This window comes from Pipra filicauda, unplaced genomic scaffold (genome assembly GCF_003945595.2).
Source record: "Pipra filicauda isolate LSUMZ 115617 unplaced genomic scaffold, ASM394559v2 scaffold93_size3172892_pilon, whole genome shotgun sequence".
Taxonomy (NCBI): domain Eukaryota; kingdom Metazoa; phylum Chordata; class Aves; order Passeriformes; family Pipridae; genus Pipra; species Pipra filicauda.
Genome location: NW_024105131.1, coordinates 1,059,403 through 1,073,498, shown reverse-complemented (window position 1 = coordinate 1,073,498; position 14,096 = coordinate 1,059,403). Strand labels below are relative to the sequence as shown.

The 14,096-nt window shown below is 40.8% G+C and overlaps 1 protein-coding gene across 1 annotated transcript in view; it reads right to left on the bottom strand.

Moving 5' to 3' along the window:
- The window catches only part of PTPRR (protein tyrosine phosphatase receptor type R), a 146,223-nt gene that overhangs the window by 23,991 nt on the left and 108,136 nt on the right, over positions 1-14,096 (bottom strand). Inside the window, exons 9-10 of the mRNA XM_027721955.2 lie at positions 11,541-11,727; positions 2,741-2,825 (exon numbers count right to left, since the gene is read on the bottom strand). Of these exons, the coding sequence (XP_027577756.2) occupies positions 2,741-2,825; positions 11,541-11,727 (272 nt within the window). The remainder of the gene's footprint in view (positions 1-2,740; positions 2,826-11,540; positions 11,728-14,096) is intronic.

Sequence of the window (14,096 nt, the reverse complement as noted above, 5' to 3'; positions counted from 1 at the left end):
GAAGCTGAGGTCCTGCTTCAGGAATATGTAGTGGGGGCTGCAGGAGACAAGCAGGCAAAGGTGAAGATGTTGACTAAGAGGATGAGGAAGGAGCAGCAGGGCTGGTATTCTGCCAGAGGTGAGAGACTGGGAAATCTGTGTGCAGGATTGGGAACCTGGTCAGAGGGAGAGAGACATACTACAGACTGGTGGCAGAGGGAATGCAGCAGAAGGTATGGAGCACAGTTTAACAGGAGCAATGGAGGGGGTCACAGTCAGGAGGAAGGTTGGAGAAAGAGTGAATTTTAAGGAACTGCTTAGCCACTTGCCTCTGATCCCACACTGGCCCGCCATTAGTTGAATTAGAATATTATTATAATGCAAATAACATTCAGAAAACTTAAAGCGGCACCCTAGTGTTTGCATAAGAGTGTTGGCTATTTTATACTGCAACTGAAACATTTTTCACAGCAATGTAACATTTCCTGTAGTTTATAGTTTTCTATATAGAACACTTTTCAATAGGCATTAGTTTTATTTCACACGAGTGTGTCTGGCTGGGCAGTATCTGCACCCTGTCACAGAATTATCTCTTGGAAAACGAGAACATCCTCCAAAGCATAGAGGGTGGAGCTGGCAGGACTGGGCATTTTTAGGAGATAATCCATCAGCTCAAACGTCACTTGTCATCACAGGTGCCCCGATTCAAGAGACGCACCCAGTGCTGGGAATGGAAAAGCTGATGCGGGTGTATGAAGCAGCAGGTTGATATCATCTGAGCAGGAAACCAGAAAAGCTGTTCTATTTAATCACTCAAATAATTTCCAAACCCTCTCAGACTGGGTGTGGGAAGTGCTAATATTTATTATGAGCATGTGCCACAATTCTCAAAATATCTTCTTTGAAAAAGTCTGGTGCTAATGCACAACAGACCTTTTGACTTCTGTCAAAGACAGTTACAAAGGGCCTGTCAGTGAGTAGCTGTGGTGCACACCAGCAGCATGCTTGGATTCAAAATGTGCCATGAAGCTGGCAGCACATCTCAGTTAACTGGAGGTGAAGACACACAGGCACGCTGGTTCTCAAAGCTCATCAGCACTAACCACAGCCCAGCTGTTGTGTCCCAGTTCAAAATACATACTGCAGTGAAATAGGACTCATCGCATTTGCCAGGTGTTGCTGAAGGTGAACCTGATGGTGGCTGGGACAGCTGGGACATGAGATGCTAAGGGAAGGGAGAACTCCTTTCAAAAATCTGCCTGTCAGGTGGAGGGAGGCCTGGTGATATCTTGTCTCCACTGCAGCTGATGGCAAAAGTCCTGCTGTCGTCAAAGGGGTCAGGATTTCACCCTCCATGTACATCCTGTTGACACTGGGCCAGACTCTAAGGGATGCTGAATTTTCTGACTGTTAGGTATATAACTTGCATTAAGTTACTCTCTTTTTTTATTCCCTTTAACATTTCTTGACTGCGCTCAAAGGCACACAGCTGTTGGTTAAACAGATGAACTATCCTTGAACACAATGGAAATTTTACTGGAGGCTGAAGAGAAGCAAGGACTCTATACAAGTTTCTTTCCCAGCTACATATCACATTTCTGAGACAAATCTAGAGGCTGAAGGTCACCACTTTTCATTAATTTAACTGCAAGGCCATTGTATGCTGTGAACAAATTACAGTGTGTTCAGGCTTGGTGAGAGAAACTTCATCATTTGAATTTGAATTACTAACATCTAACATAGGCCCACAAGGACAATCTAGAGACAATTAGAAAACAAATTTCTAGTTGATAGGATATGCTGTCATTTTAAAAGTATTCTTCATTCCAAACATAAGCAAAGAGATGTGTTTACATTTTTCTGTGGGAGTGTTCTGCAAAATTTGAATCGCTGAACTTTTTCACTTTGGTGATGTCAAAATTTATAAAAACTCAACTATTCATGTCTATATTTAGTGCAATGTTAAAACTTCTGCAGCCTATTTTGAAACAGAACACAAAAACAAAATGCTTAATAAAAGAGAAATGGAATATCTTATTATCTGCCAACAAATGTTACGAAAATAGCTGCATTTCAGAGAGATGTATTTTGAAGGGAAACTATTCCACTGAAAAGCTTTCAATCACCTCTAAGTATAACAAAGCAATTGTTATATGAATTTGGGCCAATGAAAATACAGAAGCAGTATAGAAGGCAGTAACAAGTTTACAGCAACGAAGAGACAGCACTGTGTGAGGGTGGCTTTCTTACTCCTGCAAACAGATTTCCCCAAAGACAATTAGCACACAAAGAAGAAAACCCCAACCACCAGAGGATTTAAAAAGATGGAAGCCCACTAGAACAAAGGATAAGTAGCACTTGCTTTTTGTAGTCTGAGTTTTTTTAGTCCCAAGTAGCTTCCTCCAACCAGAGGGAATTCAGCGACTGCAAGACAATTTGTGCTGTGATGGATGAGCTACTGCGCGGCATGGCACATCTCTCTCTACTCATCTGCCTGAGTTGCCTTTCAGAGAAAATCATCAAGCACTTCAGAACGTGGCTGGGATGCTGCCAACATGTGTACCTACTAAGGCATCCAATGAGAGTTCTGCATTTGCCAGTCCTACAGCACTGGGCTTCTGTTTTCTTTCTACATAGATTACAAATACAAGTATGAATGGGTACACAACAAGCAAATATAAAGACAGATGGATTTTCACAGCAATATGTTCCCAAAGCAGGACTAAACGTCATATAGGAAACCATGGGCTAACTCACTTACTTGGCAAAATTGTTTTATAGCGATTTTTAGTTCCATGACTCGGGATGTCAATTTCTTTGGGATCCACAAAATTCATTGGTATTTCCTATAAAAAATAAATTAAATCAGATTGATGTTTCCAAAGGAGCCATGCAGGAAATTATCACCAGAAGGCCATCTGCTCTTACACAACTGTCTTTTGACATCAAAGTTATTAAGAAAAAAAGTGGTTCCCACCTCAAGCCTGTCAACACCCTTCCTTTAATAAACACAGGGAGTTGCATATTGAAGGGGTGACTTCCAAGGAACGCTCCTGATGAATTATTAAAAAAAAAGTTTTTACGGGATTAGGAGCAAGGTTAAAATGCACAGTAGTTCTAGAAAAGTGGAGTTCAAAAGTGTAGTACCGTGTCAGAAAAGAGCAATTTTTTACATAATCGGGGGAGGAACTTTGAAAATAATTAAATATTAATATATGGCAAACGGTTTTTTTAAATGTTGTGCTAAGTCCTTAACATTATCATTCAAAGACTTCACTTGTCTTTTATTTAAACAACTAGAATGAAGTGCCTTAGTCTTTTGCATTCAATGACTCAAAATTAATAAAAATCTAAATCTATTTTTCTTCTCATTTTGATCTTTTAGTGACTGATTTGCACTGTCTTCTTTAAATATGCAGATGTGCAAGTAACTAATGTGACAGTTTCCTTGAAGTGCCAAAAATATACAAATGATAAATTCCCAATGAACTTAAAATCAATGTTTTTCAAGTTGTTTGTCAGCATGAAAAGTAGAAATCCCCCAATTTTACATGAACACAATGTTTAACTTCTTTTAAGGGAGGGTAAGAATAATTTTGATTTTGAGGTCCCAAAACAGTGTTTTTACAGTTGAATAAAAACAACCCTTTTAAAATGGCAAGATGAAATATATAGGGTTTTTTTTCCTGATTGTGGGAGATGTTTTACCAACCAAAACAATCTGGCAAAATCACATTAAAAATTTTTCAGTTGACTCAAATCTTCATCCTTTTACTGAGTTTTTTTTTGGCCACCATTATTTAAATTATCTTAGGGTAAGCTGGAATTTGATCTTCAGTAAATTAATACTTCTACTTAAAAGAACAGCAATTACTAGAGATTTGGAAATTTCATGCTAGCCTGGGACATTTATCCTAAGAGACAACAGCATATTAAATAATTGCCTCTTACAGTCACATAGGAACATGAGGAGGATCTTTTGGTTTCAATCACTGGAAAATTTACTCAAATATTTTCCTTCAAAATCATGTGGTTTCTAATTCTACAGGTGCAGGCCTGCCCAGGACTTTGGCACAGATGAGATGCATGGCCACTGTCCTTCAGACACGAACTCTGGTCCTGCTTAGCATGACTGACTTCTGCAGGGGTTTTTTTTAGAGGAACTGGGATGAGGCCTCTAACCAAGGATGCACCAACAGCAGACCTTTACACAGGTTCACCAAACAGGGAAAGCTCTCCTCTCGCTTTTCTGCTTAAAGAGATGGCAAAGTTAAGTAAAATTTAGAGGGTTTATAATGAAATGCTGTGATTTGTTTCTGCTTCCCAACTTGGTTTCCCAACATGAGTGAGTCTGTATTGATTCTTATTTTTCTACCTTCTCCGCCTTATATGGATGTGCTTTGTGGATCTTCTTTATTCTCTCTCTTCTTCCTCAATCTCCTCTTTGCTCTTCAGCTGACTCCTCAGAAGAAAGACTTACTGTGTCAGGCCAGCCAAAGTGGTGCTGCTAAGATACTCCTTCCTAGCAGGTACTTCACCCAGTCCTTTTTCAGCTCCCTGTACTGCCATCTATATGATGCTTTTGCTATGTGTGGGATATTCTCACTTGTAAGACTTCATGCCTGCATAAATTTCATCCCTATTACCTTAAGTCAAACCGTTGAAACAGGAGCCAGGCCTAAAAGAGTTAACTGAGATATTTTGGCTTGCTAAGAAACCCCAATACCTGTTTTGCTAGAAGAACATTTTAGGAGCACTGGGTTATATCATGTTCTGTTCTGCTCACTGGACCAAAGGCCTTATTATAGAAAGAATAGGAGTAGTACACACACGGTAATAAATTAGGTAAACTAGACGTTTGAACAAGATCTAGAAGGCCCAGAGCCGGGACTTTGCAAGCTTGAAGAATTCAGGTCACCTAATTGGTCAAATTGAGGAAGACGTCCATGGCGACCACCAGAGGGATGAAGGCTTGAGGAGAAGACCCCCAGAGCAGAAGACTGGCATGTCTAGAAAGACTCCGCCCAGAGACTAACCTACTTATTAATATGTATGTTAAATGATGTAACCATGTATCTAAAGTGTATAAAATGGCTTGGTTTTGCACTTCCAAGTCGAGCAAGTTTGTCCAGTGCGAGCTGGCTTGCTGCTCCCAACGTTGAATAAACAAATACCCTGCTGCTTAAAGATACAAAAGTCTCTGAGCAGTTCTTCATACCGGATTTTTCAGATTCACCATGTCACCTCTGTCCTGCTTCTGATGTCACTTTCTCCTCTGCAGAACTACAAAATGAGCTCCCACACCCTCCTCATATTTATCTCTGACTTTTACCACTTCCCAACAGTGATCTCCATGAGACTCTTAGCCTTGGCCCTTGGGGTCCAAACTGTTCCAAGTGGCTGACCTAGAGCTTCCCTGCCTCAGTTCTGGGTTAGTATAAAGACCACCAGTGAATGGCTTCTAAAAGGTTTCCCTGCTGAACTATATACCAAGAGAGAGCAAGATGCTAAGCCTGTGTTTAATGTGATCTATGCCTGTCATCTACAGAGACTGGAAAAAAATGTGTGAGGAAGAGAGAGTCCTCTGCCTGCCCAGCCAGCGATGGTGGTCAGCGAGGCTCTCCCAGCTGCCCGGTTGTCTCCCTTGCTACGCCTGCTGAAATTTTTAAATAGTTCATCATTTGTCCAGTTACTGACAGATGCCATCAAGTTGAAAACAGAAATACATTTCTCTGGGCCAACAAGGTCCATTAATAATATTCATCACTTACGTCCTGTAAACAATTTCTAATCAGTGGGCTCCTCCCAGTTGTAAGCACTTGTTAGGCCAAGGGCACAGACAGAAACCTCACAATACCTCGTGGATCACAGCCACAGACAAGTCACTTATTCAGAAACTGGCTGTGAGAAACAAGAGATTATTCTAGAAAAAAAAAATCAGGATTTTTATTTATTAACAGGGGAGAAAATAAGCCCAGCAGACTGCAAATAACATGAACATGTGAAAATTAGCATACAAAATCTGTAGCTGTATAGGCTATATATATAGAATTGTTTTACTAAACGCATATATTTAATTAAATAATTGCAAATAATGTATAAGCTGCATACATCCACGAACTCAGTCACTCACATGCAATTATAAATGCGTGTGCATACTGTTCATGGGTTACTTTCCCTCTCTGAGCAATACTCTTCTAATAACAACTATCCTGGCTCACATTAGCCTTTCAATGCTACAACTGTTCATACACTTGAAGAGATATTATTTGGGCTTCTGAAAGAAAATGTGGCAAAATTTAGGAAAATTGAGGCAGATAGTCATTATACTGATACTTCTATTTTTATGAGGACTAATTTTTATAAATTTAACAGTCTGGCACTTTTCCATTCAGGACTGTATTTCCTGCCATTCCAGTATTTTGGGAATAATAAATTTTATCTTTTGTCACCAACTTCAGATATTCTGTCTTTTGAATAGTAGCAGCTCAGGTTACTACATAAGTATATGCTGGGCAATTTATATTTCTTCCTCTTTGCAAATCAGGTATATTCTCCCAGCTAAAAACACCCCAGTTTTTTGTCAGCATTATTAAAAAAAAAAAAACAACCACAAAACAAGAATATAGCTTAATTAATATTATGGAAAAATATTTTGCAGGTAATTTAAATATTTTACAATAAAAATAAGTAATGTCCCCTTAATTGTTAATAAAAAATTAGGTTTTAATTAAAGAACTCAACCTGAAACTGCTCATGTTTAGTTTTCCAGAGATACTTTGAACATTTTTCAGCTTTTTTCACACTTGGAAGTTTTTCATGGGAGCTAATAATTTTAATGTCCAAAAGACTGTCTTACTGTATTTCTTTAGCTAGTTAAAACAAGCTGAGTGAGCAGAATGGGTGAGGCTTATATATGGCGTTCTTTGCATGCCTCAAGTTCCTACTAAAGCTATTATACATAGCAAGGAAAATAGTAAACAGATACAGTTCAACAGCTTCATCTTGAAATATGTTGCAAAAAATGGATTAAAAATGGAATAGGCAAGTCATGATCTTTTCAATAAAATTCTGTGGAAACACTGAACAGCCAAAGTCATGTTGTGCCCCACTGAGAGACAAATAAAATGTGACTCTCTATCTACCCAAAGCTGTGCACAAATGCTGTGTGAGAGGATTCGGGTAAACAGGATTCTATAAGGTGCCAAGTTGTCTGTACAAACTGTCTCCTAACATGGGGGGCTTAAGCATGACGAAGTTATTTCTTCTGACTTTCCTGCCTAAGCAGCAGAATGGCAGAGAACCTATGGCATAACTGGTGATAAAAGTATTTTGGATGCTTTTAATTTTTTCTGTGTACACTGTCTGGCCACTTTTTGGTAAAAGAATTGAGGGATTTATTTTTCTTAAGCAAATGACTGTTATTATAAACCCTGGTTTTTAAAAGATTAATAAAAGGGCTGCTTTGTAAGATGATATTATTCACAACGAAGTGATTTTTAGAGTAAGATGGCATTCATCATCTATTGACTTACATGCAAAAATTGGAAAAAAAATGAAAGCCAAGGGATCATGTGCTCTAGTATGTTTAATAAGAAGTGCATTGTTTGTATGTCTTTGTTAGACCTGTAGTCTGCTCAAGGGGTTGTATATGTCTTCCAGCTCTTACATGCCTTGCTAGGTAATACTTGTAAAAGCAAAAAAAGTAAGGCTTAGGTTGGGTAGCTGATCATGTTAGGTTCCTCCTCTCTGGTATCCTCTGATAGCAACTGGTAGCAAGGCATCTAAGGGAACTAGAACAAGACAAGCTTTTCTTTGTATAGCACTGGTCATCTGATACTGCTCTTTTGGCATGAAAAACCATGAATATTCACCTTCTCCTTGCAATTAGGATTTTATAGACTTCTGTTAGAGCCTCTCATAGTCTCTTCCCTAGGCAGAAGAGTCCTGGGTCCTGGTCAATTTAGTATCTCCTGATACAGAAGCTGCTCTACTCTATAGTTATGTTCACCATATTCGGTATGTGCTTTGAGATGGGGAGATTGGAGCAGCCTGCAGTTGTGAATGCATTATAGATTTTTTCCAGTCTCATAAAGATTCTGTATTATCCTGTAGTTATTTTCCCAAGATTCTTAGCTTTCTATTTCAGAACCCATCAAAATATACAAAATTATTTTCTCCCAAATGCATAACATTTTATTCATCAACCTCGGATTTCCTCTGCCTCATCACCATCATAAAATCTTTCTGTAATTTTTTTGAAGTCTATTTTTAATTTTACTACCCTGGGTAATCCAGTGTCATCATCAAACTTCACCATCTAACTATATATTCCATGTGCCAGATGACTTAAGAGCATCTTTCTCAGTATCAGCTCCAGAACAGATGTCTCTGGGACTCCACTTGTGACCTCCTTTTACACTGAGAAGCAACCAATCCTTCTGGTACTGCACTGTATTGATTATTCATCACTCGATTGCATTTATTCGTATATCTATTGGCTTCTTTCTTTATTTTGATTCATTCCAGTGTCTCTGATTTAGACATTGGATTTCTAGGCACGCAGTTCTCTGAATCTCTTTTGGAGCCCTTCTGAAAAAGTGCTGCCTCTAGCCCTCTGATTCCTCATCTGCTGAAGCATAAGTATTGGTTACACTTGGCCAGTTAATACATCAGTAAACGCACATACGAACTCCTTTAGGGTTCCTGAGTGACGACTAGCTTACTTCAGTGAGTAATTTTCATTAATTTTATTGATTTGTTCTAGAATCTCTTCCATTAATGCTTCATTCTCAAACAGATCCCCCAGTGATCTGCTTAAACCTATTCTTGCCACAGATGTAGGAAGTTTCCTAAGTTCTTCTATAGTCAACACAGATGTAAATAATGCAGTCACTTCTCACCTACTGCTTCAACTTCTCCAGATCACTTTTCTGCCATTTTGGTCATCAGTTGATCCATGTACCCTTTGGTAAGTTTTGTGCTTTTGATCTGTTTAAAAATGAAGTTATGATGCTTTTAATTCAAAATCCGTTTTGGCCTGCCTTACTCAGCTTTCACATTCAACTGGCATCAGTTTATGCTCTTTTCTAATTCCCTTGTAAAAGATGCATCCTTTTTTCTGATAGCTTCTTTTATTTGAGTGGTTTGCATTACCAGTCTTTTTCAGAATCACAGAATAGGCCCAGTTGGAAGGGACCCACAAGTCCAACTCTTACCCCTGCACAGGACCCTCCTCAAGAGTCATACTATGTCCCTGAGAGTATTGTACAAAGGCTTCTTGAACTCTGTCAGGCTTGGTGCTGTGATCACTTCCCTGAGGAGCCTGTTCCAGTGCCCAATCACCCTCTGGGTGAAGAACCTCTTGCTAATATCCAACCTAAACTTCCCCTGACACAGCTTCATGCCATTCCCTTGGGTTCTGTCACTGGTCACCACAGAGAGGAGATCAGTACCTGCCCCTCCTCTTCCCCTCACAAGGAAGTTGTAACTGCAATGAGGTCTCTCCTCAGTCTCCTCCAGGCTGAACAGACCAAGTGGCCTCAGCTGCTCCTCATACGGCTTCCCCTCAAGGCCCTTAACCATCTTCGTTGCACTCCTTTGGACACTCTCTAACAGCTTAATATCTTTCTTATATTGCAGTGCCCCAAATTGCACAAAATGTTCAAGGTGAGGCTGCCCCAGTGCAGAGCAGAGGGGGACAGTCCCCTCCCTTGACCAGCTGGTGATGCTTTGCCTGATGCCCCCAGGACACAGTTGGCCCTCCTGGCTGCCAGGGCACTGCTGACTCATATTCAACTTGCCATCGACCAGGACCCCCAGGGCCCTTTCCACAGCACTGCTTTCCAGCATCTCATTCCCCAGCCTGTACAAAGAGCAAGGGCTGCCCTATCCCAGGTGCAGAATCCAGCACCTTCCCTTGTTGAACCTTATATGGTTGGTGATTGCCCAGTCCTCTAACTTGTTGAGGTCTCTCTGCAAGGCCTCCCTGCCTTTGAGGGAGTCAACAGTTCTTCCTAGTTTTGTGTCATCTGCAAACTTGCATCCCTTCCATTCCTGGGTCCAAGTCATTTATGAAGATGTAGAAGAGCACAGGGCCTAAGATGGAGCCCTGTGGAACCCCACTAGTGACAGGTCACCAGTCTCATGTCACCCCATTCACTACTACCCTCAGTGCTTGACCCGTGAGCCAATTGCTCACCCCCCACATGATGTGTTTATCCAGCTGTGTGCTGGACATTTTGTCCAGAAGGATCCTGTGAGAGACAGTATTGAAAGTTTTAGTGAAATCCAGAAAGATTTCATCACCTGGCTTCCCCTGATCAACTAGGTGGGTTACCTTGTCATAGGAGGAAATCAGGTTGGATAAGCAGGACTTTCCTCTCAGGAAGCAGTGCTGACTGTGATCAATGACTGCATTGTTTTTCAATATCTTCCAGAATAATATTATTCTCTATAACTTTACCAGGCACTGAAGTGAAACTGATAGGCCTGTAGTTTCTGTGGTTCTCCTTCTTGCCCTGCTTGAAATTGGGACAATGTTTGCGATCTGGGACCTCTCCGGATTCTCAAGACTGCTCAAAAATCATCGAGAGAGGTTTTGCCATGACATTAGCCAGCTCTTTGAGGATTCTGGGATAAATCCCATCAGGCCCCATAGATCTGTAGGGATCCAGCTGAGGCAGCAGATCCCGCACAATTTCAGGATCAACTGGGAGTTGATCATTCTCGCAGTCATGGTCCTCCAGCATTCATGTTGAAGATAGATGCAAAGAAAGTGTTAAACGCCTCTGCCTTGTCTCTGTCCTTGTTTGTGAGGTGACCATCTTCATGTTGTAACAGGCTGATGATATTTCTGTACTGTATTTGAAAAAACTCTTTTTATTGTCCCCCACATTTCTGGCCAGCTTCAACTCCAACTAATATGTTGTAATGTGCTTTCTCTGACTTAGTTTTTCTGCTCTGACTTGTTTCTACCTAGCCACTTTCTTCATTTTAGATTCTTACCCCTTTTAATGATAAGTACACTTGTAAAGCACTTCAGTTTTTTTGGTCTTGAGTATATTAGGTTGATGTATGGCATGCTTGTTAAAGATATTTGGACCTTGAGACAAAAGTACCTTTTGGACAGGGACTGTGGGTGTCTTCATCTGCTCCAAAAAGTAATTTATAGCAACTAAAAATTTAGTGCTCAAATTGCAAACATACATGACGTTTACATGGGAATAAACAAAATCTCCAATTATTACTGTGTTTTCTGTCACCATAGCCTTCATGATCTCTTTGAAACTGTCACAGTGTTACAGTGCTGGCCATTTGTACTGTAGCTTTAATACGACATTTGTCCCATCTATGAATGGAATTTCAAACACAGAGGAATCTGTTTTATCCGTGGATATGACTGACATAAAACATAAATACCACCTTGAAACTGTCTAATCTGCCCTGTGGAAATTAGTTGTACCTTGACATTAAAGTGTTGCCTGACTATTTTTTCCCCACAGTTTCTGTTGTTCCAGTTATGTCAAAAATTCTCATTTAAAGCTTGTTGTTAAACTCACCATGAATTCTGTTTGAAGTAAATGAGAACATGCAACTGCATCTCGAAGCTGCTGCCGTGTCAGGACGCGGCCAGCTGACTGTAGGTATTCCATCGCTACTTTTTCTCGTGGGGTTGGCACAGTGATGAAAGGTTCAACACTTCCCAAGCTGCTCATATCCAAAGTCAGTGAGACATTGGACCCTCGTCTGCATTAGAAAATAATTAACACAGTTATGCGAGATCTGTGTTACCATAAGTCCCATTTTCATGCAGCTGATCCTGAATTATTTATGCACCCTGACTTTCTGTATGGTCCCTGATAGATTTGGGTATGCAAAGACTGCAAGAGTGGCTTCACTGGTAGCACTGAGTGGCCAGAAAACCAAGACTATACACACTACCTATTCAATCTAACAACCTGCCAGAACAGTGCACTAGGGAGCAACTCTTTGGATTATTCTTGGAAGCAGAGCTGTTCCCTATATGCTACCTTATCATTACGAACATCAAATGTGAAAGTGATAGTAAGGAAGAAACGTTTCACAGAAAAACAGGGAATCTATTTCTAACTGATACATATAACAACCTGAAACAAAATTCACAGTTATGTCAGATGTATGTTTAAGAATCTACTGAAATATATAGAATGGAGGGAGAAAAATTGATAAAATCAGCAGAAATAAGTGGAAAGCCAGCGCAAACATTGTGAGTACCAAAACAGCAGAAAATGTGTCATGTTAGGTAGGAGGGAAGGGCAAGGCAATAAACAAGCTGTGTCCCAGGAGGAGGAATGGGCACAGACTTAGAGGGGTTATTTGGAAATGCCAAAAGTCTCCTGCAGGACAATCACATTCATAACATTTCAATTTCTACAGGAAAATAAAGTTGGATTCAACAACAACTCTGAGCTGTGAAAATACAAATAGAGCACATTCCAGTGTGCTTGGTATGAGCCCTATTCTTTTTGTGGCTTTCTCCAAACAATGTTTAAGAAAACTGTCTTTTTTCATAGTTTCAACCCATCAATCAAATGTTATCTACTCAACTCTTAACTTTAGCATACTGATTGCAATAGATCCATGCTCTGTGAATTGTGATGACACAAATCTCTAGGTATTAATCAACATTTTTGTGTTTACTAAGCAGAAATCAGTACTATAAGACTGACAGACTCAGCTGTCTGAACTGGACTAAAGTCGCTCAGCTCAGTGTAAAAGTCTGTAACATTTACCAAGCAGCTATGCCCATACAGAGATAGGACAATGCCAGTTTGATTCCTACCTCTGCATATGTATACCTCTCCATTCATGTATACTTATGGGGAAGTTCTTTGGATTCTAGCTGCTCTACCATGCTCAGATATATACAAACAAAACATAAGATTGTCTCAAGTCTCTCCTAATAGTCATCCTGCCAGATCAGAATACAACTCTACACTTTGACCACTGAATAATCTATTATCCAGTAATTCCAGTTTTTATGTTAGAACTCTGCTTGGTTGGGTGCATTTCTTATCTGCAGAACTCTGCTGGCTGAGTGTGACTGCACACCTCTCTGGACACTGGAGTGTTGTTAAGATATAACTGTCCCTTTTACAGTAATACCACATATTATTATAAATATGATACAGACATCATCAGATAGTATCTGTGAGGCAAATGCTATTAATACTGGGGGAATGTTTTCCTCTATAGAATCACAGAATCATTAAGGTTGGAAAAGACCTTCAAGGTCATTGATCCAACCTTTGATCAAACACCGCCATGTCAACTAAACCATAGCACTAAGTGCCACATTCACCTGTTTCTGGAATACTTCCAGGGACTATGACTCCACCACTTCCCTGGGCAGCCTGTTCCAGAGCTTGACAACCCTTTCAGTGAAGAAATTCTGTCTTATGTCCAACCTGAGCCTCCCCTGGTGCAACTTGAGGCCACTTCCTCTTGCCTGTTGCTGACTGCCTGGGAGAAGAGGCTGACCCTCACCTTGCTACAACCTCCTTTCAGGTGGTTGTGGAGAGCAATAAGGTTTCCCCTGAGCCTCCTTTTCTGCAAGCTGAAGACCCACAGTTCCCTCAGCCATCTCTCACAGGACATGTGCTCCAGACTCTTCACCAGCTTCATTTCCCTCCTCTGGACAGGCTTCAGTACCTCAATGTCTTTCTTGAAGTGAGAGGCCTAGAACTCAACACAACACTCGACTGGTGAGGTGCAGCCTCACCAGTGCCAAGTACACCAGTGCTGCCCTGGTTGTGCTGGCCACATTATTTTTCATAGAAGCCAGGATGCCATTGGCTTTCTTGTCCACCAGGGCACAGTGTTGGCTCATGTTCAGCTGGCTGTTGACCAGCACCCCCAGGAACTTTTCTGCTGGACCCCTTTCCAGCCACTCTGCCCCCAGCCTGTAGCGCTGCCTGGGATTGTTGTGACAAAAGTGCAGGACCAAGCACTTTGCCTTATTGAATCTCATACCATTGGCCTCAGTCCATTGATCTAGCCTGTCCAGATCCCTCTGCAGAGCTCTCCTACCCTCCAGCAGATCAACACTCCTGCCCAACTTAGTGTCATCTGTGAAC